General features: G+C 41.1%; 1 protein-coding gene across 1 annotated transcript; it reads left to right on the top strand.

The window, feature by feature from the left end:
* The first annotated feature begins 18,972 nt into the window (after window positions 1-18,972).
* On the top strand, window positions 18,973-19,443 carry LOC138877370 (uncharacterized). The gene has a single exon (XM_070156977.1). The coding sequence runs from the start codon at window positions 18,973-18,975 to the stop codon at window positions 19,441-19,443; it is 471 nt and encodes a 156-aa protein (XP_070013078.1).
* Window positions 19,444-21,767: the final 2,324 nt, after the last annotated feature.

The following is a 21,767-nucleotide window of genomic DNA, read 5'->3' as shown; positions in this document are numbered from 1 at the left end:
TAATTAAGATAAGAATCAAGTTCATCATCAATAGAGGAATTCGAACTTGTTATATAATCCATACCTTCCCATAGAACTTCTACTCTAGCCTTAGAAGTAGAAGGAGCAGTTTCACCACCTGTTGTTTCTATAGATTTATATTTATCAAACATTGATCTATCATAAGAATATATGTTAGCTTGGCAGTATTTGAGAGATGGTTGTTCATTTTCTTGAATTGCTAAATTATCATAAATTTTACGAACAAGTCCCTTTGCACCTCTTAAGTTTAAAGATGGGTTAAGTAGAGTAGAAATTAAATAAACTTGGGAATAGGGAAAAAATACTTTTAAAATTTTATAATCATTTCATTAATGGCTGGTGCATAAGTTGGATTTGTTTTATGCTTACCAAATACAACAGAAATATCACCAATATACCATAATATTTGTGCAACAGTAGGATAATATATACCAAAAAAATTATTTTGTAGAATAATAAATGTTTTCTAAAAATTTGGTAAGCTCTTTGTTCTCATCCCAATCAAAATCAACAATTTGATCAGTGAGGATACCATTATGCATATTAAATACCTTTTGTATAGGCACCCAATAATCATAAGCAACTTTAAGCATTTCGTAAATAGAATTCCACCTAGTACAAACATCTTTTGGAATTTTTCTATATGGAAGGTTAGCACTAGCACATTGTTGAGCAAATTCACGAAGTCTACTTGCTTTATTAGCACGAAAAATATAGCCGCAAGCATGTTGTACTTTACAACAAGCATCAGAGAATAAATTAATATCATATTTTACAACCAAGTTAAAAATATGGCATGCATATCTAACATGAAAAATTGCTGGGTTAATTGGACAAAGTATAGTTCTTAAGCTAGTTACTGCGGTTGAGTTAGCAGAACTATTATCTAAGGTGATAGTTAAAACTTTATCAATGAGACCATAAAAATCAACTATTTGTAGAACAATAGTTGCAATATATGCTCCAGTGTGTTTTGAATCAACAAATATATAACTAGTAATATGTTTTTGCATGTCCTAGTGATGATCCACACAATGACATGTAACAGTTAAATAATCACAACCATTAGGACTATGACCTATAACAGATGTGATAAACACATTACAATCTAACTGAAAAATACACAGTGAATATACTGAAGATATTCAATTTGAAATTTAAAAACATCATTTGTAACAGTGATCTTAGGAAAACCTTGAAAAATAGGATTATAAGTTTCTTGTATATAATGCACAAAAGCAGGGTGAGAAGGAAAAGTAAAAGGTAAGACACAAACAACCACCATTTTTGCTAAATTTTCACGATCTCTATCTTTGTTATAGGGGCGTAAAATAGTACCAGAAGTAGGGTCAAGCAGTTGTTGTAAAAAGTTAGAACCCCCGCCAGATCCACTAGGCATGTCAATACCGGTGCTAGGATCCGTAATTTTTCTAGCTTCTATTTCAGCTTGCATCCATAAAGATTTGTGCTCCTTAAGTAAGTTCCTGGTTAAACCCCTCATCCCACCACTTTTGGTATGTACAAATCATTGCTTACATTTTTCACATATAGCACTGTAACGAGTTGGCGGGCCGTTTTGAGAGTAATAGTCCCGATCCCCTATTTTTTGCTTCCCCCGTATCTTATTATGCTCATGTGATTTGCCGAGACATTTTGTTTTTGGTTTCAGAGTGTTTTCGGACACTTAGTCCCTAAAACGGAAGCTTAAGTCTTAGAATTTTAATCGTAGTTGGAACTGTGTGAAGACAACTCCGGAATGGAGTTCCGTCGGTTACGTTACTTTTGTTGGGTGATTTTGGACTTAGGAGCATGTCCGGACTGTGAATTTGAGGTCTGTAGAAGATTTGGGCTTGAAATGACGAAAGTCAAAATTTTGGAGATTTTGACAAGAAGTGGCCTTTTTATATCGATATTGGTTTCATATTTCACAATTTGGAGTAGGTCCGTAATGTTGAATATGACGTGTGTGCAAAATTTGAGGTCAATCAGACGTGGTTTGATAGGTTTCAGCATCGATTGTAGATATTTGAAATTTCAAGTTCATTAAGTTTAGACTGGAGAGTGATTCGTGTTTTTGTTGTTGTTTGACATGTTTAGAGGACTCGACTAGGTCTGTATGATATTTTAGGACTTGTTGGTATGTTTGGTTCAGGTTCGGGGGGCCTCAGGTGTCTTTCGGATGCTTAACGGATTGAAATTTGGACTTATGCAATTGCTGAAGTTTTCTGGTTTTTGGTGTTTTCGCACCTGCAGTGGAGAGACCGCAGGTGCAGGATCACACATGCAGAAGGTACATCGCAAAATCGGAGTGGGATGGGAGATCAAGGGTCGCAGGTGCAAGTTAATATTCCTCATCTGCGATGCTCGCAGATGCGCCTAAGGAGCACAAGTGTGAAGAGAGACCGTAGAAGCGGGCGAGATTCCGCAGGAACGCACTTGCAGGTGCAGCCCCCTTCATCGCAGATGCGGACCCAACATTTTAAGTCATTTCCGCACCTGCGAGAAAAATTACGCTGGTGCGGAGTTGCAGGTGCGATTATAGGCCCGCAAATGCGAAATCTGGGCAGAAAAGGGCCAAGTTTGAGGGTTTCACCCCATTTCCAATTTTGGGACTTTGAGAGCTCGGATTAAGGCAATAATTCAAGAATTTTTCAGAGAGAACTTTGGGGTAATGATTCTCAACTCTTTTTCGGTTGCATTCCATTAATCTACAGTTGATATCATCATTAAATTAAGGGATTTGGGGAGAAATTTGGGGAAACAGGCTGGAAGTTCTTCAACTAAGTTTTTGAGATTTGATTGGGACTTTGAAATTGGATTTGGATAATTTTTGTACGAGTTAACTCATGAGTGAATGGGTTTTCATATTTCGTGACATTTACCCGATTCCGAGACATGGTCCCGGGTCGACATTTTGGGGCGATTTTCTAATTTCTTGCTTAAGCTTTGATTTCATTAATTAGATTAGTTTCTTATAGTTATATTTATGGTATGTAATTGCTTTTGGCTAGATTTGGGCCATTCGGAGTTGGATATTCGTAGAAAAGGCATTGTTACCGATTGATTGAGCTTGGTTCGAGGTAAGTGGCGTGCCTAACCTTATGTGGGGGAACTCCCCTTAGGATTTGGTACTATTGTAATATGTGAGCGCCGAGTACATGAAGTGACGAGTACGTACACGATCTATTGAGTTATAATCTGTTTCACTTTAATTGAGTTATACTAGCATGTGTAATTGTCTTGTTTAGCTTAGAATAGCATGTCTATGTGTCTTAAATGCTTATCTGAACTCTGTGCAGCATGCTTAGTGGATTTTCTGCTTTTCCCTGACTTGTCCTTAGTCTAAATTGTAGGATTTCATGTTGTAGCTATTATTTCCATTGTTTGATCTGTGTATTTACTTGGGACTACGAGACGGTATCCCGGGAGATCCCCCTGCCTATTTACTTTGGGACTACAAAATGGTATTCCGGGAGATCCCCTTGCATATTTAGTTGGGGACTACGGAATGGTAATCCTAGAGATTCACCTGCATATTTACTTTGGGAATATGTAATGGCATTCCAGGAGCTCCCCCTGAACATTTAGGTTTGGGACTACGAGACGGTATCTCGGAAGATCCCTATTGTTATTTCAATGTATTGTACTGTTATCCTTTTGTGTTTTCCTTCTAGTTAAATTTTAGTCTTTTATTTCACTGTAATATTGTTACAACCCATATCCACATGTGTTAGTTCATGCCATATTTTAGTTAACATAAATCCAAGAAGGAATTATCTTTGAGATGATAAGAAGTCAATCCTATTGGTCTTAAGTGATACAAGAGTGTATAAGGGTGATTAACAAGTATTAGAAGTTAAATGAATCAAGGATGTTGTAACTCGTATTTTCAAGTAATCTAGCGGTGCTTAATACACTCAAGAGTTCATTTATTAAGGTATTTTAATCATATAATATCCGTATCATAAGTCTTGAAGTCAAACGAGTTATGAAACAAAAGTCGACAAAAGTTGTCGCAACTTAGGTTCATAATTTTACTTAAACATTAGGTCAAATGTTTCTAATCTTTTCTCATAATTTACAAGGAATTACGGGGTGATCTACCCACCAAATTAAATATCTATGAGTCTAGTTTCCAACGCATTAAACCGTTCATCGATACGATCTCGGAGTAGAGAGATATTCGCGTTTTCGCGAGACTGCGCCAAGCACCTCTCTATGGGGCCCACTAAGTCGGTTTAAGATATTTGGACCTATATAGGATGCCTCCAACCCGTTTTAAGTCATTTCTTTTCACTATTTTCAGACCTTAGAACCCTAGGAACATCCTCTCAAGGTTCTCTCAAGATTCAAGACCCAAAAAAAGGGCAAACAACACAAATCAAGTGTCGGGAATTCCGTGGCGCTAGTAAGTCTCTTGTTCTTCTTGTTGTTGCTCATTTTTGTGTCGTTCCAGCTCGTGTGGGAGGTTGTTTTAAAGGGTTTATGTTCTGTAAATACTCCCTCATGTTCTTAATATCAATCCTAGGTGATTTCAAGCCTTCTAAAGTGATTCTAGTGCCGAAAAACACTAATTGATCGCTAGTTTCGCTTTTTTGTTGTTGTGGCAGCATTGGAGGGATATTTCATGGAAATTTAAGGTCAAATTGGAGTTGTTCTTTCTGTATAAAGGTAAGGAACCTCTTACTCTATATGTATTTAAGATTATCCAAGTTGCGGCTAAGCCATTGAAGCTAGAACTTGTGAGATATATATCGAAAGGCTTGGTAGTAATGTTATTGTTTTGTGGACTGTTTTGCGTTGTTGTTGGGCTGCGTATTTTACTACTATCTTGTGGAGTTTTGGAGGAGGAAGGGTGTGGATAAACACCATATATATGTAGGGTTATGGGCTGATAGTTATTTGTAACATTTCCAAGTTGTTTGACACGACTATGGTGGTCGTCGTATGTATGGAGTGATTAGGCTGTGTGTGGACTATTTTAGGAGGCTCAATATGTTTATTATTGATGTTGTTTGGGCTTTTTGGTGACTGTTTTGAATGGTGTGAGGTCACATATATAGGGGAGGTGTTGTCCATTTCATCGTAAAATAGGTTGTGGTCGATACATAATAGTTATGACGCTTAAATGATAACGATAGTATCGTTTCTCTTATTGTAGACTAAGGAGTTTTGACAATTGCATAGCTTGAGATTGGGGCAGTATATACAAGGTATGTGAGGCTATCCCTTTCCTTCTTTTGCACGACTCCGATTGTACATAATGTAATGAACGAGCTTCCAAGATACTCTACTCTTAGAAGCTAGCAGTACTTACATTGTTTTCCCTCTTATGGAACGATTGATGTTAATGTTGCTTCTCTTATTCTTATGTTATCAATGTTGTTGGTACTTCCTGATTCTTATAAGGTTCATAGTGAAGAGTTAGTCCTAATAACGTGTACAGAGGATACCGACCTTACGTCACTCCGAAAGGTTTAGAATGTGATTCCATGAGTCGAGCATGCATTATATATATGTATCTATTTTACTCTACCGAGCCACACTATAGTTGGCCGGGTACGACACCTATTGTGCAACCACTAATCAGTTGGGTTTTACCGAGCTCCACGTGGCCGGGTACGATTCTACCGAGCCTTATGATGGCCGGGTACGTTTTTTACCGAGCCTATTATGGCCGGGTACGATATGATGATGATGATGCCCACAAAGGCGAATGTTTTAAGGGTTTATGTATTTATACATATGTATCATGCATTTCATGTAAGTAGCCCTCAGAGGTACTAAGATGTTACAGGTTGTATATTCTCTATCCTTGCTTACATTACTGATTGTATTTATGGTTCCTTGCCTTACATACTCAGTACTTTATTCGTACTGACGTCCTTTTATTTGTGGACGCTGCATGTCGTGCTGCAGGTCCTGATAGACAGGCAGGTGCAGCTCCCCCACCACAGTAGGCTGTCCAGTTCAGCGGTGATTGGCGAGATCCCTTCTCCGGACTTGCCTTGGTCTTGGTATGCATTTTTGTTATAGACATTATGGGTATGTCGGGGCCCTGTTCCGGCTATGTTGCAGCACTTATGTTCCTTTAGAGGCTCATAGACAGGTGTCGACTCATGTATAGTTTGGTATGCCTTGTCGGCTAGTTTTTGTTGTATAGTCTTTCATAGTAGCGTGGTAGCTCATACCTTATATGTAGTTTCTTGATTGTCTGGTCATCCCCTGCTATGTATGTTCATGCCGTCATATTTTATTGTTGGTTGTCCATGATCCAGGTCTACCATTTATATTGATCTCGTCAGCCCTAAAAGATAATAATGAAGGTTAGATGAAATGTACGTTGGTGCTCGGCAAGTGTGGTCGGGTGCTAGTCATGGCCCTCCAGTTTGGGTCGTGACAAACTTGGTATCAGAGCAAGTCTGTCCTAGGGGTTGTCTATGAGCCGTGTCTAGTAGATTCTTGATTATGGATGTGTAGCGCGCCACATTTATAATCAGGAGGCTACATGACATCTAGGGTTGTTACCTTCTTCCTGAATCTAGATCGTGCGTAGAGTTGAGTCGTAAGTGTTCGTCTCTAATATTCACCTTGTTTTTTTCAGTGATGCCTTCGACTAGGAAGCAAACGATTAGTAGACGGCTTGATACAGCAGCGGGAGAGTGAGATGCCCTCTCATACCTCATATACTCCATCTCCTCCAGAGGATATTAGAAGGCACCCAGCGCCTCTAGTTCCTCCGTCTGGCACTCCAGACCAGGATATGTGGAGTGCTTTGCAGTTATTGACTAGCTTGGTAGCTGCTCAGGCTCAGAGGCAAAATACAGGTGCTGCTGAGAAACCAGTTAGTACAAGAGTTCGTGATTTTATTAATTTAGACCCTCCAGTGTTTACCGGATCAGACCCCAAGGAGGACCCACAGACTTTTATTGACTAGGTTCATCGTACACTTTGGGTTATGCATATTAGTGATACAAAGGCAGTAGAGTTGGCTTCTTATCGGCTACGGGATTTAGCGGTTCTCTAGTATGATAGTTGGGAGAGATCTAGGGGTCCGAACCCTCCTCCAGTTGTGTGGAAGGAATTTTCTGAGGCCTTTCTTCGTTACTACTTGCCAGTTGAGATACGACGAGCTAGAGCTAATAAGTTCATAAACCTTAGACAAGGTAATATGAGTGTGCGAGAGTACAATATGCGGTTTGATTCTTTGGCAAGGTATGCTCCCCATATGGTGGCCGAGATGAGTGATAGGGTGCATATGTTCGTGAATGGGTTGGGACCATATCTGATAAATGAGTGTACGACAGCCTCCTTGGTGGAGGGCATGGATATTTCCCGTATTCAAGTTTATGCCCAGACCCTAGAGGATCGTAAGTGCCAGCAAAGGGCAGTTAGGGAGCAAGATAGGGGCCAGCATAAGAGGGCGAGATTTGTAGGGTATTCTGATGACTTTAGAGGCAGCATCAGGCCACAGTTTTCGAGGAGTTCGGCGCCACCTGTAGCTAGTGCTCCTTCACAGCTTTAGAGGCCTCGATATGATCGATCCTATTCTGGTCCAGGTCAGAGTTCGCGGGCATTTGGCTCGCAACATCACAGGGATACTAGTCAGATGAGACCCCAACACCACATTGTGATCAGTGCGGCAAGGCCCACTTTGGACTGTGTTGTCGAGGTTCTGATGCAAGATATTTGTGCGGACAGCCTGGCCATATGATGCAGGATTGTTCTAATAGAAGAGGTGATGGTATGGCTCAGCCGACTAGATCTGTGTCTGGTTCTTCCTCATCAGTTCGACCTCCAGCACGGGGTTTTCAGTAGTCGACAGGTCGTGGTAGGGGTAGAGGTGCAGTGCCGAGTTCGAGTGGTGCTCAAAATCGAACCTATGCTCTAGTAGGTCGACAGGATCTCGAGTCGTCTCCAGATGTTGTTACAGGTATTATATCTGTGTTTTCTTATGATGTATATGCGCTGATTGATCCGGGATCTACATTATCATATGTTACACCCTTTGTGGCTAATAAGTTTGGCATTGAACCTGAATTGATAAGTAAACCCCTTGCGGTATCTACTCCGATAGGAGATTCTGTGATTGCTAGAAGGGTATATAGAGGTTGCACTGTGATGATTTGTAGTCGTCAAACCTCGGCAAATTTATTTGAGTTAGAAATGGTTGATTTTGATGTGATAATGGGAATGGACTGGTTGGCCTCATGCTATGCAAATGTTGACTGTCGTACGAAGATGGTTAGGTTCCAATTTCCGGGTGAACCCGTCATTGAATGGAAAGGGAACATTGCTACACCGAAAGGTAGGTTTATTTCCTATCTTAAGGCAAGGAAAATGATCTCAAAAGGTTACATTTATCATCTCGTTCGCGTTAGGGATGCGGAGGCGAAACCGCCTACTTTACAATCAATCCCTGTGGTCAACGAATTCCCAGATGTTTTCCCAGATGAACTCCCAGGCCTTCCTCCTGAAAGGGAGATTGAGTTTAGCATTGATGTGTTGCCTGACACTCAACCGATCTCTATTCCTCCATACAGAATGGCCCCGGCAGAGTTGCGAGAGTTGAAGGTGCAGTTGAAGGACTTGCTGGATAAGGGCTTTATTAGGCCTAGCACTTCACCTTGGGGTGCACCAGTCCTATTCGTGCGGAAGAAAGACGGGTCGTTACGGATGTGTATCGACTATCGACAGTTGAATAAGTCTACTATAAAGAACAAGTATCCACTTCCAAGAATTGATGACCTGTTTGACCAACTCCAGGGTGCCAAGTATTTCTCCAAGATTGATTTACGTTCAGGGTATCATCAGGTGAGGGTTAGGGAGAAGGATATTCCAAAGACGGCCTTCCGGACAAGATATGGGCACTTTGAGTTCTTGGTGATGTCGTTCGGGCTAACAAATGCCCCAGCAACTTTTATGGATCTCATGAATACTATATTCAGGCCCTATCTTGATGTGTTCGTGATTGTATTCATTGATGACATTCTAGTGTATTCTCGTTCGGAGGCGGAACATGCGGGCCACTTGCGGATAGTATTACAGACGCTTTAGGATCGTAAGTTATATGCTAAGCTCTCCAAATGTGAATTCTGGCTGAACTCAGTAGCATTCCTTGGCCATGTGATATCTGATGAGGGTATTAGTGTCGACACTCAGAAGATCGATGCAGTAAAGAATTGGCCGAGACCTACAACACCATCAGAAGTCCGCAGCTTCCTAGGGCTAGCAGGATATTATAGGCGGTTTGTAGAAGGATTTTCCTCTATATCATCACCATTGACTAAGTTAACACAAAAAGCTACCAAATTCCAGTGGTCTGACACTTGTGAACGTAGTTTTCAGGAGCTGAAGAATCGATTGACATCTGCACCAGTGCTCACTCTTCCTGAAGGAACAGAAGGTTATGTGGTATATTGTGATGCCTCAGGTATAGGTTTGGGGTGCGTATTGATGCAGCGTGGGAATGTGATTGCTTATGCATCAAGACAATTGAAGAAGCATGAAAAGAATTATCCAACCCATGATTTGGAATTGGCTGCAGTAATATATGCTTTGAAGATATGGCGGCACTACTTATACGGCGTCCATGTTGACATCTACACAGATCACAAGAGTTTACAATACATCTTCAAGCAGAAAGAGTTGAATTTGAGGCAGCGTAGGTGGCTTGAATTATTGAAAGACTACGACGTCGAGATATTGTATCATCCCGGTAAAGCCAATGTTGTGGCAGACGCTCTCAGCCGTAAATCAATGGGAAGCTTAGTACATATTGAGGCAGGTAGATGGGGGTTGATTAAAGAGCTTCATCAGCTAGCCAATATGAGAATCAGATTGTTAGACTCTGATGACGGAGGTGTTACTGTACAGAATACATCAGAATCATCTTTGGTAGCCGAGGTAAAAGCACGACAATATGAAGATCCTATCTTAGTACGATTAAGAGAAAGCATTCAACAGTGTAAAAGTATGGCTTTTGGGATCGGAAAAGACGGGGCACTGAGATACCAGAGCTGATTGTGTGTGCCTAATGTGGCAGGGTTGCGAGAGAAGATTATGAATGAGATTCATCAATCCCGATATTCCATCCATCCTGGTTCGACAAAGATGTATCATGATGTCAAGGAGCAGTATTGGTGGGATAATATGAAGAAGTCTATTGCAGAATTTGTAGCCCAGTGTCCCAATTGTCAACAAGTAAAGATAGAACATCAGAAACCCGGTGGATTGCTTCAAAATATAGAGATTCCGACCTGGAAGTGGGAGGTGATTAATATGGACTTCATTATTGGATTACCTCGCTCTTATCATAAGTTTGACTCCATCTGGGTGATAATTGATCGACTTACAAAATGTGCCCATTTTCTGCCAGTGAAGACAACTTACACGGCTGAAGATTATGCGAAGTTGTATATCAAGGAGATTGTTAGGCTTCATGGTGTGCCCATATCTATTATATCAGACCGAGGAGCTCAATTTACGGCTAACTTTTGGAGGTCTTTCCAGAAGGGTTTAGGCACACAAGTAAATCTCAGCACTGCATTTCATCCGCAGACTGACGGACAGGCTGAACGTACCATTCAGACACTGGAAGATATGCTACGAGCATGTGTTCTAGATTTTAAGGGGAATTGGGATGATCATCTTCCACTCATAGAATTCGCCTATAACAATAGCTACCATTCCAGTATTAAAATGGCCCCATACGAGGCACTATACGGGAGGAGATGTAGATCACCAGTTGGATGGTTCGAAGTCGGTGAAACAGAATTATATGGGCCAGATTTGATTCACCAAGCTATTGAGAAGGTGAAAGTGATACAGGAGTGATTGAGGACGGCACAAAGCAGGCAAAAATCTTATTCTGATGTCCGACGTCGTGATCTAGAGTTTGAGGTTGGTGATTGGGTTTTCTTGAGGATCTCACCAATGAAGGGTATTATGCATTTTGGGAAGAAAGGTAAGCTGAGTCCAAGGTATATCGGGCCGTATAAAATTCTTCGACGAATTGGACAGGTTGCTTATGAGTTAGAATTGCCATCCGAATTGGAATTTGTCCACCCGGTATTCCATGTATCTATGTTGAGAAAATGTATTGGAGACCCTTCTCGAGTCGTCCCTATCAAAGATGTACAAGTTACAGAGGACCTATCATATGAAGAAGTGCCAGTGGCGATATTAGATCGGCAAGTCCGCAAGCTGAGAACAAAAGATGTAGCTTCCGTCAAAGTATTGTGGAGGAACAAAAATATGGAAGAAATGACATGGGAAGCAGAAGAGGAGATGAAGTCTAAATACCCTTACTTATTCCAGAATGAAGATAACAAGGATGCTGGTGGAAGACAGGATACATTGGAAGGTGAAACGGCTCTATGAGGTAAGCAATAATTTGAGAATACTCCTCCTTAATACAAAATGGTGATATGTAGATAATGTAAATATGCATAATGCTTTGTGTAGCCTTGTGAAGCCATATGTTGGGCTTAATTACTTGCAAGTTTTGCTAGTGACCATTTTATAGGGGAAAACTGATCGGAAATTTCCATTGGAATCCACGATGATTTAAACTCCCCATAAACCCTTACATTCGAGGACGAATGTTCCTAAGGGGGGGAGGGTGTTACAACCCATATCCGCATGTGTTAGTTCATGCCATATATTAGTTAACATAAATCCAAGAAGGAATTATCTTTGAGATGATAAGAAGTCAATCCTATTGGTCTTAAGTGATACAAGAGTGTATAAGGGTGATTAACAAGTATTAGAAGTTAAATGAATCAAGGATGTTGTAACTCGTATTTTCAAGTAATCTAGCGGTGCTTAATACACTCAAGAGTTCATTTATTAAGGTATTTTAATCATATAATATCCGTATCATAAGTCTTGAAGTCAAACGAGTTATGAAACAAAAGTCGACAAAAGTTGTCGCAACTTAGGTTCATAATTTAATTAAACATTAGGTCAAATATTTCTAATCTTTTCTCCTAATCTACAAGGAATTACGGGGTGATCTACCAACAAAATTAAAGATCTATGAGTCTAGTATCCAACTCATTAAACCGTTCATCGATACGATCTCGGAGTAGAGAGATATTCGCATTTTCGCGAGACTGCGCCAAGCACCTCTCTATGGGGCCCACTAAGGCGGTTTAAGATATTTGGACCTATATAGGATGCCTCCAACCCGTTTTAAGTCATTTATTCTCACTATTTTCAGACCTTAGAACCCTAGGAACATCCTCTCAAGGTTCTATCAAGATTCAAGACCCAAAAAAGGGGCAAACAACAAAAATCAAGTGTCGGGAATTCCGTGGCGCTAGTAAGTCTCTTGTTCCTCTTGTTGTTGCGCATTTTTGTGTCGTTCCAGCTCGTGTGGGAGGTTGTTTTAAAGGGTTTATGTTCTGTAAATACTCCCTCATGTTCTTAATATCAATCCTAGGTGATTTCAAGCCTTCTAAAGTGATTCTAGTGCCGAAAAACACTAATTGATCGCTAGTTTCGCTTTTTTGTTGTTGTGGCAGCATTGGAGGGATATTTCATGGAAATTTAAGGTCAAATTGGAGTTGTTCTTTCTGTATAAAGGTAAGGAACCTCTTACTCTATATGTATTTAAGATTATCCAAGTTGCGGCTAAGCCATTGAAGCTAGAACTTGTGAGATATATATCGAAAGGCTTGGTAGTAATGTTATTGTTTTGTGGACTGTTTTGCGTTGTTGTTGGGCTGCGTATTTTACTACTATCTTGTGGAGTTTTGGAGGAGGAAGGGTGTGGAGAAACACCATATATATGTAGGGTTATGGGCTGATAGTTATTCGTAACATTTCCAGGTTGTTTGACACGACTACGGTGGTCGTCGTATGTATGGAGTGATTAGGCTGTGTGTGGACTATTTTGGGAGGCTCAATATGTTTATTATTGATGTTGTTTGGGCTGTTTGGTGACTGTTTTGAATGGTGTGAGGTCATATATATAGGGGAGGTGCTGTCCGTTTCATCGTAAAATAGGTTGTGGTCGATACATAATAGTTATGACGCTTAAATGATAACGATAGTATCGTTTCTCTTATTGTAGACTAAGGAGTTTTGACAATTGCATAGCTTGAGATTGGGGCAGTATATACAAGGTATGTGAGGCTATCCCTTTCCTTCTTTTGCACGACTCCGATTGTACATAATGTAATGAACGAGCTTCCAAGATACTCTACTCTTAGAAGCTAGCAGTACTTACATTGTTTTCCCTCTTATGGAACGATTGATGTTAATGTTGCTTCTCTTATTCTTATGTTATCAATGTTGTTGGTACTTCCTGATTCTTATAAGGTTCATAGTGAAGAGTTAGTCCTAATAACGTGTACAGAGGATACCGACCTTACGTCACTCCGAAAGGTTTAGAATGTGATTCCATGAGTCGAGCATGCATTATATATATGTATCTATTTTACTCTACCGAGCCACACTATAGTTGGCCGGGTACGACACCTATTGTGCAACCACTGATCAGTTGGGTTTTACCGAGCTCCACGTGGCCGGGTACGATTCTACCGAGCCTTATGATGGCCGGGTACGTTTTTTACCGAGCCTATTATGGCCGGGTACGATATGATGATGATGATGCCCACAGAGGCGAGTGTTTTAAGGGTTTATGTATTTATACATATGTATCATGCATTTCATGTAAGTAGCCCTCAGAGGTACTAAGATGTTACAGGTTGTATATTCTCTATCATTGCTTACATTACTGATTGTATTTATGGTTCCCTGCCTTACATACTCAGTACTTTAATCATACTGACGTCCTTTTATTTGTGGACGCTGCATGTCGTGCTGCAGGTCCTGATAGACAAGCAAGTGCAGCTCCCCCACCACAGTAGGCTGTCCAGTTCAGCGGTGATTGGCGAGATCACTTCTCCGGACTTGCCTTGGTCTTGGTATGCATTTTTGTTATAGACATTATGGATATGTCGGGGCCCTGTTCCGGCTATGTTGCAGCACTTATGTTCCTTTAGAGGCTCATAGACAGGTGTCGACTCATGTATAGTTTGGTATGCCTTGTCGGCTAGTTTTTGTTGTATAGTCTTTCATAGTAGCGTGGTAGCTCATACCTTATATGTAGTTTCTTGATTGTCTGGTCATCCCCTGCTATGTATGTTCATGCCGTCATATTTTATTGCTGGTTGTCCATGATCCAGGTCTACCATTTATATTGATCTCGTCAGCCCTAAAAGATAATAATGAAGGTTAGATGAAATGTACGTTGGTGCTCGGCAAGTATGGTCGGGTGCTAGTCATGGCCCTCCAGTTTGGGTCGTGACAAACTTGGTATCAGAGCAAGTCTGTCCTAGGGATTGTCTATGAGCCATGTCTACTCGACCGAGTTTATGTTTGGAACTTACTGGGTACCATTGTGGTGTACTCATGCTACTTTTTTGCACATATGTACGTGTGCAGATCCAGGTTCCTCCAACCAGCGTCGCTTTTAGTTGCATGGTTGCTGCTGCTCCGGAGAATTCAAGGTACATCTATCCACGTCCACAGACCTCAGAGTCCCCTTCTATCACTTCTTATGTTGTTCACTTCTTCTAGTATTGATGTATAGAACAACTAGATAAAAGATCTTAGAAGCCTGTGACTTACGGTATTCCAGGTTTTAGTAGAATTTGTGTATATTCGAGAGAGGTTATTGTATATGCCGAGCGACACTTATTTCAATTGTTAAGTTATCTGTTACAATTAGTTGTTGAATTTAAATTTTCATTTCATTATTTTGCAATGTTAGGCATAACTAGTCGTAGAGGCTAAGTACCATCACGACATCTTACGGAGGAAAAATTTGGGTCGTGACAAATGGTATCAGAGCTCTAGGTTCATAGGTTTCGTGAGTCACAAGCAGGTTTAGTAGAGTCTCGCGGATCGGTACAGAAACATCTGTACTTATCTTCGAGTGGCTATAGAACTGTTAGGAAAATTTCACTTCTTTTGATTCCTTGTCGTGCAAAATTGTTGACATCGAAATTCTAAACTTCTATATTCTATTCTCTCACAGATGGTAGGGACACGTATAACCGGATCAGATGACCAGGCACCTATGCCCCTTGCTAGAGCCTCCAGAGGCCGGGGCCAAGGTAGAGGCCGAGAATGTCCATTTGGTCCAGCTAGAGCACCTGCACGAGCTGCTACAGAGGAGCCACCAGTAGCTCCAGTCGGAGCGCAGGAACCTGAGACGCCTACAACTACACCAACTCTTCAAGAGACCATTACACACTTCCTGAGCATGTTCGGTACTCTAGCTCAGGCAGGGTTGATTCCCCTTGCTGTTGCCACATCTCAGGAGAGGAGAGGAGTAAAGACTCCCACTGCCCATTGATAACTATGGATTTTTACCTATATTATGCTCTCTTTTGCTCAGGTTTTCGATAAAAAATGTATTAAAGTATTCCCGAAACTTATTGTGCTTACTTGCAGGGTTTGGTCAAAATAAGGCAAAGAAGCCAAAACAACTCATGAAGGAGTAAACTTGGACAGGTTAAAGATAGGGACCTGGAGCACGGAGAGCGGACAAAATACGCGGATGTGTAAGGGCCACCGCTGAGGCGTATACAAATATGTGGCCCGCAAAAGTAAAGTTCACAGAGGCAAATTTGAGAAAAAGGTCTACCGCTGACCGCAATGGAAAAGCATGGCCGCGGTGGTATTTTCGCTGAGAGTGGTGATTGAAGTTCAGAGACTCTGCAAGTTGAGCTTGACCGAGGAACGCGGTCTGCGTCCAAATTATGCATCCGCGGTTGAAGCTAACGCAGAGGGAGTGTCTTTTACACTGTTCCCAAAACCAAATCCAATACAAGCCCAGAATTGAAAAAATGTGGGCCGCGCTCATTATTACATGGCCATGATAGCTAAAGCGCGGACGCAGTCAGAATTATGCCTCCGCAAAACTTTCACAGGTGCATTTTTTTGGGAATTTCAGCCTAGTATAAATAGATCTTTTTCTTATTTTTAGGTGATTTTTTTAAGGAGAACACGTGAACGACTGGTTTTACCTATTTGAGTAATTTCAGAATAGATACATCTTCAATCTTTAGATTTTCATCTTGTATTTGAATCTTATGGCTTATATTTCATCTTTATCTTTGACTCCTACTGTTATTATGTGTAGCTAAACCCATAGGTAGGGTTGTGACCAAACCTTAGTGTGGATTTTTAATGGGTCTTAAATTTTAGGGCTTAATTCTTTATGGGTAAGTGATATTTAGCTTAATTCATGCTTTAATTGTAGAATCGGTTGTTGCAAATACTGATTTGTGCCTTTATGACTTAGACTCTTCTTGAGAAAGAGGGACTAAGTCTAGGAAAATAAGGCTAATAAGGAATTAGGGCTGCATTCAAGAGATTTATAGCCCTAGTTAAAGGGTTAAAATTAGAGATAGTAATACACGACTTGAGCCAGTATCATTTGTTTTGCATGAACACCCATTTGGACTTGAGAAAGCCATATTGGGCAAAGTCAATCAAACTACCAAGAGGTATTGAGTGAGCACTTATGTGTGATGGTTATATCATGAACCCAGTCATAAAAAGGTTGCCCTGAATTCTCGATACCTGTTAGATATCCACCTAGGTGGAAGTCACTACCCTAGTCCCTTTTAATCCTTGAAAACAACCAACAAAAATATTGTACTTAGCTTTAACTATCACATGCTATAGAAGTAGAAGCAGAAGTAAATAACAAAACCAACCATTTATGGAAGTACAATTTAAAACTAAACCCGCATCTCTACTCGGATATAAACCTAAATCCAAACTAATTAACTTATTGTTGATTTGATCCCGACCTTTGTTGGGTAAAACTGCATCGACCATCCTTTCTACTCTATAGTAGTGCAGGTTCGGAACCGATCATTTTTTGGCTCCATTGCCGGGGAGTAAAACGGTTTTAGCTATATCTCCGAGTATTTGTGTGTTTTGTTTTCTTTCCTTCCTATTTTCTAATTTGTTTGTCAAATTTCTCTCAAGTACAATATGGCTTTTAACAATGATGCTCCCGAAAATTTGCCTTTGGGGGAGGAGGTAGATGATGATAATGTGGATGAAATTCAACCTGAACCACAAGCAAAAAGGAGAGGCCAACCGCCTCATGATAATATTCCAAACCCTCCCCCACCTCCAGCAAGGGCAACATACTGGGTGCTTCCAAACGAAGGATATGCAAGTGCAATAGTCCCGCCCCAGATTAGGGCGGGCAACTTCCAAATAACCAATGTGATGCTTACACTCTTGGAACAGATGGGTTTCTTCACCGGAGCTCTACACCAAAATGCCTACAAGCAGCTCAAGGGTTTTGTTGATACATGCTAAGGGAGCAAGCAAACTAACGTTTCTAAGGAAGCATTAAGATTAAGGCTCTTCCCATTGTCTCTAAGGGGGAAGGCTTTAGATTGGCTTGAGAGATTGCCCAACCACTCCATCACAACTTGGGATGGATTGGCCGAGAAATTCATAGCAAAGTTCTTCTCGCCTGGGCATATGGCGACACTTAGAGATGAGATCCTTACCTTTAAACAAGAGCCAAATGAACCACTTCATGAGATCTGGGAAAGGTATCAGACGATAGAGAAAGAATGCCCGAACAATGAAATGACCGAAGCAATGATCCAACAAACATTCTACCGTGGCATAAATACTACCAACTAGTGTGTAGTTAACCAACTCGCCAGGGGAAACTTCATGAACACACCTTATACTGAGGCATGTGATATACTTGATGAGATGACGGATACTTCATAAGCGTGGCAAAGTCGAGCTAATGTTCCACAAGGTTATCCCAATGTCATTCACCTACACAACGATCTCCATGACCATGACCAAGCAATAGCCGAGTTAACTACAACCATGAACCAGTTGGCCAAAGATCAATTGCAATAAGTTCAAGCGCCAAGACAAGTGAATTCCATGGAAGGGGTAAATATGATAGTTAACAAGAGGTGGAAAAGAGGTCAACAAAGTCAAGGAAATTCGGATCAATATGAGCAAGGTAGTAGTGGTTACAACCAAGATGATATGTATGATGAGCAAAGTGAAGAGGTTCAATATGTGAACAATTACCAAGGACAATGGGGCAATGCTCTGAATCAACAACAATAGTGGAGATCCCAAGGAAATTGGGGAAATCAAAATCAAGAAGGAAATTGGAACAATTCAAACAACAACAACAATGCAACTGGGAGAACATCAACCAAATTTGGGGCAACCCAGGTAACCAAGGCTACTGGGGTGGCACCAACAACCAAGGGGTTTGGAATAACGGTAATCAAGGTAATCGGGGGCCGAGCTTTCAAAGGCCTCCAATGTATCTACAACCAAACAACCCGCCACCATTTCTATCTCAAGGTCCTAGCTCATCAAACAATGAGATGGGATAGATTGAATAAATGTTTGAGCAAATGATGAAGAAAAACGACGACTCCGATGCCTAGTTGGCATCTCATAATACTTTTATCCGCAACTTGGAGGTCCAACTTGGCAGATTTGGCAAGCTTTGAACACTCGCCCTAGGGGGGCACTACCTAGTGACCAAGTAGTAAACCCAAAGGGAGGAAACAATACGGGCCACGCTATGGCAGTGACTACAAGGAGTGGTAGAGGTGGTGTTGATAATGCCCCTAATGCAAGAAAGGTCGTGATTGATGAAGTGTTGGTGCAAGAGAATGATGATCAAAGCAATGATGTGCAAGTGAGTGATGATATTTCGAATGAAGAAGTGAAAATTGACATTGATGACAATGTGGAGGAGACTCAAAATGATGTGAACCCGTTTAGGGAACACATGATAGACATACCAGAAATGGTAGTGCCCAAAGCCAAGGTTCCTTTGCCAAGGCTTCCTCCACCATACCCTTAGGGCTTATTAAACAGAACAATGAGAACCAATTCAGAAAATTTATTGATATGATGAAGAGTTTGTCGATAAATGTACCTTTGGTGGAGGCTCTAGAACAAATGCCAGGATATGCCAAGTTTATGAACGACTTGGTAACAAAGAAGAGATACATGAATTGTGAAACAATCAAGATGACACACCAAGTGAGTTCCATTGTACATTCCATGGCCCCAAAGATAGAAGACCCCGGTGATTTTACAATTCCGTGCACTATTAGTAGTGCCGATTTCGCCAAATCTTTGTGCAATTTAGGGGCAAGCATTAACTTGATGCCATATCTTGTGTTTAAGACATTGGTGATTGGGCAACCAAGGCCCACATCCATGAGATTGCAGATGGCATATAGGACAATGAAGAGGCCATTGGGGATTATAGATGATGTGCATGTGCGGGTCAACAAGTTCATACTTCCCACGGATTTTATGATTCTTGACTGTGAGGTTGACTATGAGGTGTCGATCATATTGGGGAGACCTTCCTAGCTATAGGAAGGCTTTGGTCGATGTGGAAGAAAGGGAGCTCACTTTCCAGGTGGGTGATGAAAAAGTTGTGTTCCATGTCTGCAAATCAATAAGGCAGCCCAATAGAAATGAAGTATGTTCCTTTGTGGATCTTGTGACCGAGGTGATTGTTGAAGACACCAGTAATGTGATAAATATGGAAGACCCTTTGGAAGTTGTATTATTGAACCATGATATGACTGAGGATGAAGGCTTGGTGGAATATGTCAATGCTTTGCAAGGAATGGGTTCTTACACATATGAGCCCCAGAAACTTTCCTTGGATCTTGAGAACAGAAAGACTCCACCAACAAAGCCCTCAATCGAGGAACCTCCCGTATTAAAGTTGAAGCCTTTTCCTTCATACCTCAGGTATGAATTCTTGGTCCCTTGTTCAACTTTACTTGTTATTCTTTCTGTGTGCTTACCTAATGTGCAGGTAGATGCCACCCTTGTGGTGCTCCAAAGAAGGAAGAAGCAAATGGATGGACTCCAGCTTATATTCGAGTGATAAGCCCCGCCTTTTGCATGCACAAGATTATACTTTAGAATGATGCCAAACCCTCCGTGGAACATCAAAGGAGGTTGAATGAGGCTATGCAAGAGGTTGTCAAGAAGGAAGTTATCAAGTGGCTAGATTTAGGGGTTGTGTACCCTATTTCAGATAGTTCAAGGACTTCACCGGTACAATATGCGCCAAAGAAAGGGGTATGAATGTGGTCACAAATGATCAAAATGAGTTGATCCCCACTAGGACTGTCACTGGATGAAGGGTATGCATGGATTACCGAAAGTTGAACCAAGTGACCTGCAAAGATCATTTTCCATTGCCCTTTGTTGACCAAATGTTGGATAGACTAGCTAGGCATTCCTACTATTACTTTTTGGATGGGTACTCAGGTTACAACTAGATTTTGATTGCACCGGAAAACCAAGAGAAAATCACCTTCACATGTCTATATGGCACCTTTGCATTCTCACGGATGCCATTTGGTTTGTGTAATGCACCAGCTACCTTTCAGCGATGTATGATGGCTATATTTACAGACATGGTGGAGGACTTTTTGGATGTGTTCATGGATGATTTTAGTGTTGTGGGTGACTCCTTTGAAGAATTCTTGAATAATCTTGACAAGGTGTTGGTCCGATATGAAGAGACCAACTTATTACTTAATTGGGAGAAGTGCCACTTTACGGTTGAGGAGGGCATTGTCCTCGGCCATACGATCTTAAAGAACTGTATCGAAGTAGACAAAGCGAAGATTGAAGTGATTTCAAAACTCCCTCCTCCTACTTTCGTCAAAGGAGTGAGGAGCTTTCTTGGGCATGCGGGGTTATACTGTCAGTTCATCAAGGATTTCTCAAAGGTGGTGAACCCCTTGTGCAAGTTGTTGGAAAAGGATGCAAAGTTTGTGTTTAAGGGTGATTGAATGAAAGCTTTTTAGCTTCTCAAGTATAGATTGACTACCACTCCAATCATCACCACCCCCAATTGGAGCTTGCCATTTGAGCTCATGTGTAATGCTAGTGACGTTGCAGTAAGAGCAATTTTGGGGCAAAGGATCAACAAAATATTTCATTCGGTCTATTATGCAAGAAAATTAATGAATGATGTCTAAGTCAATTATAGTGTGACCGAAAAAGAGTTACTAGCCATTGTCTTTGCCATGGAAAAGTTTATGCCATATCCCATGGGTACCAAAGTGATTGTGCACACCGATCACGCGACACTCTATTATTTGATGACAAAGAAGGACTCTAAGGCTAGGTTGATGATTTATGGGTTCTTTTTCTTCAAGAGTTTGACCTTGAAATTATTGATCGAAAAGGGTGTGAAAATCAAGTGGCGGACCACTTGTCCCACTTGGAAGAGGAGGGGAGGCCCCATGATGGCCTCAAAATTAATGATTCATTTCCGGATGAACAACTCCTCTCCGTTTCTTTGAATAGTATGCCTTGGTTCACTGATGTGGCTAATTTTCTTGTGACCGGCATTGTTCCGAGTGAGCTCTCTTCTAACCAAAGTAATAAGCTTAAATGGGACAACTTGGATTATTACTGGGACGAGCCTTATATTTTCAAGATTTGTAATGATGGTGTGATCCGGAGATGTGTTGCGGAAGAGGAGCAAATGATTATTCTTAATGCTTGCCATTCCTCGCCCTACGGTGGTCATCATGGTAGGGCAAGAACTGCTTCAAAGGTTCTTAGCTATGAATTTTTTTGGCCTACCCTGTATGAAGATGCTAGTAAGCTTGTTAAGAGATGTGATGAGTGTCAGAGAGCTGGTAGAATTACCAAGAAGG

This window comes from Nicotiana sylvestris, chromosome 9 (assembly GCF_000393655.2).
Source record: "Nicotiana sylvestris chromosome 9, ASM39365v2, whole genome shotgun sequence".
Classification (NCBI taxonomy): domain Eukaryota; kingdom Viridiplantae; phylum Streptophyta; class Magnoliopsida; order Solanales; family Solanaceae; genus Nicotiana; species Nicotiana sylvestris.
Note: the sequence above shows the minus strand (reverse complement) of the source record. Positions and strands in the feature narration are given on the sequence as shown.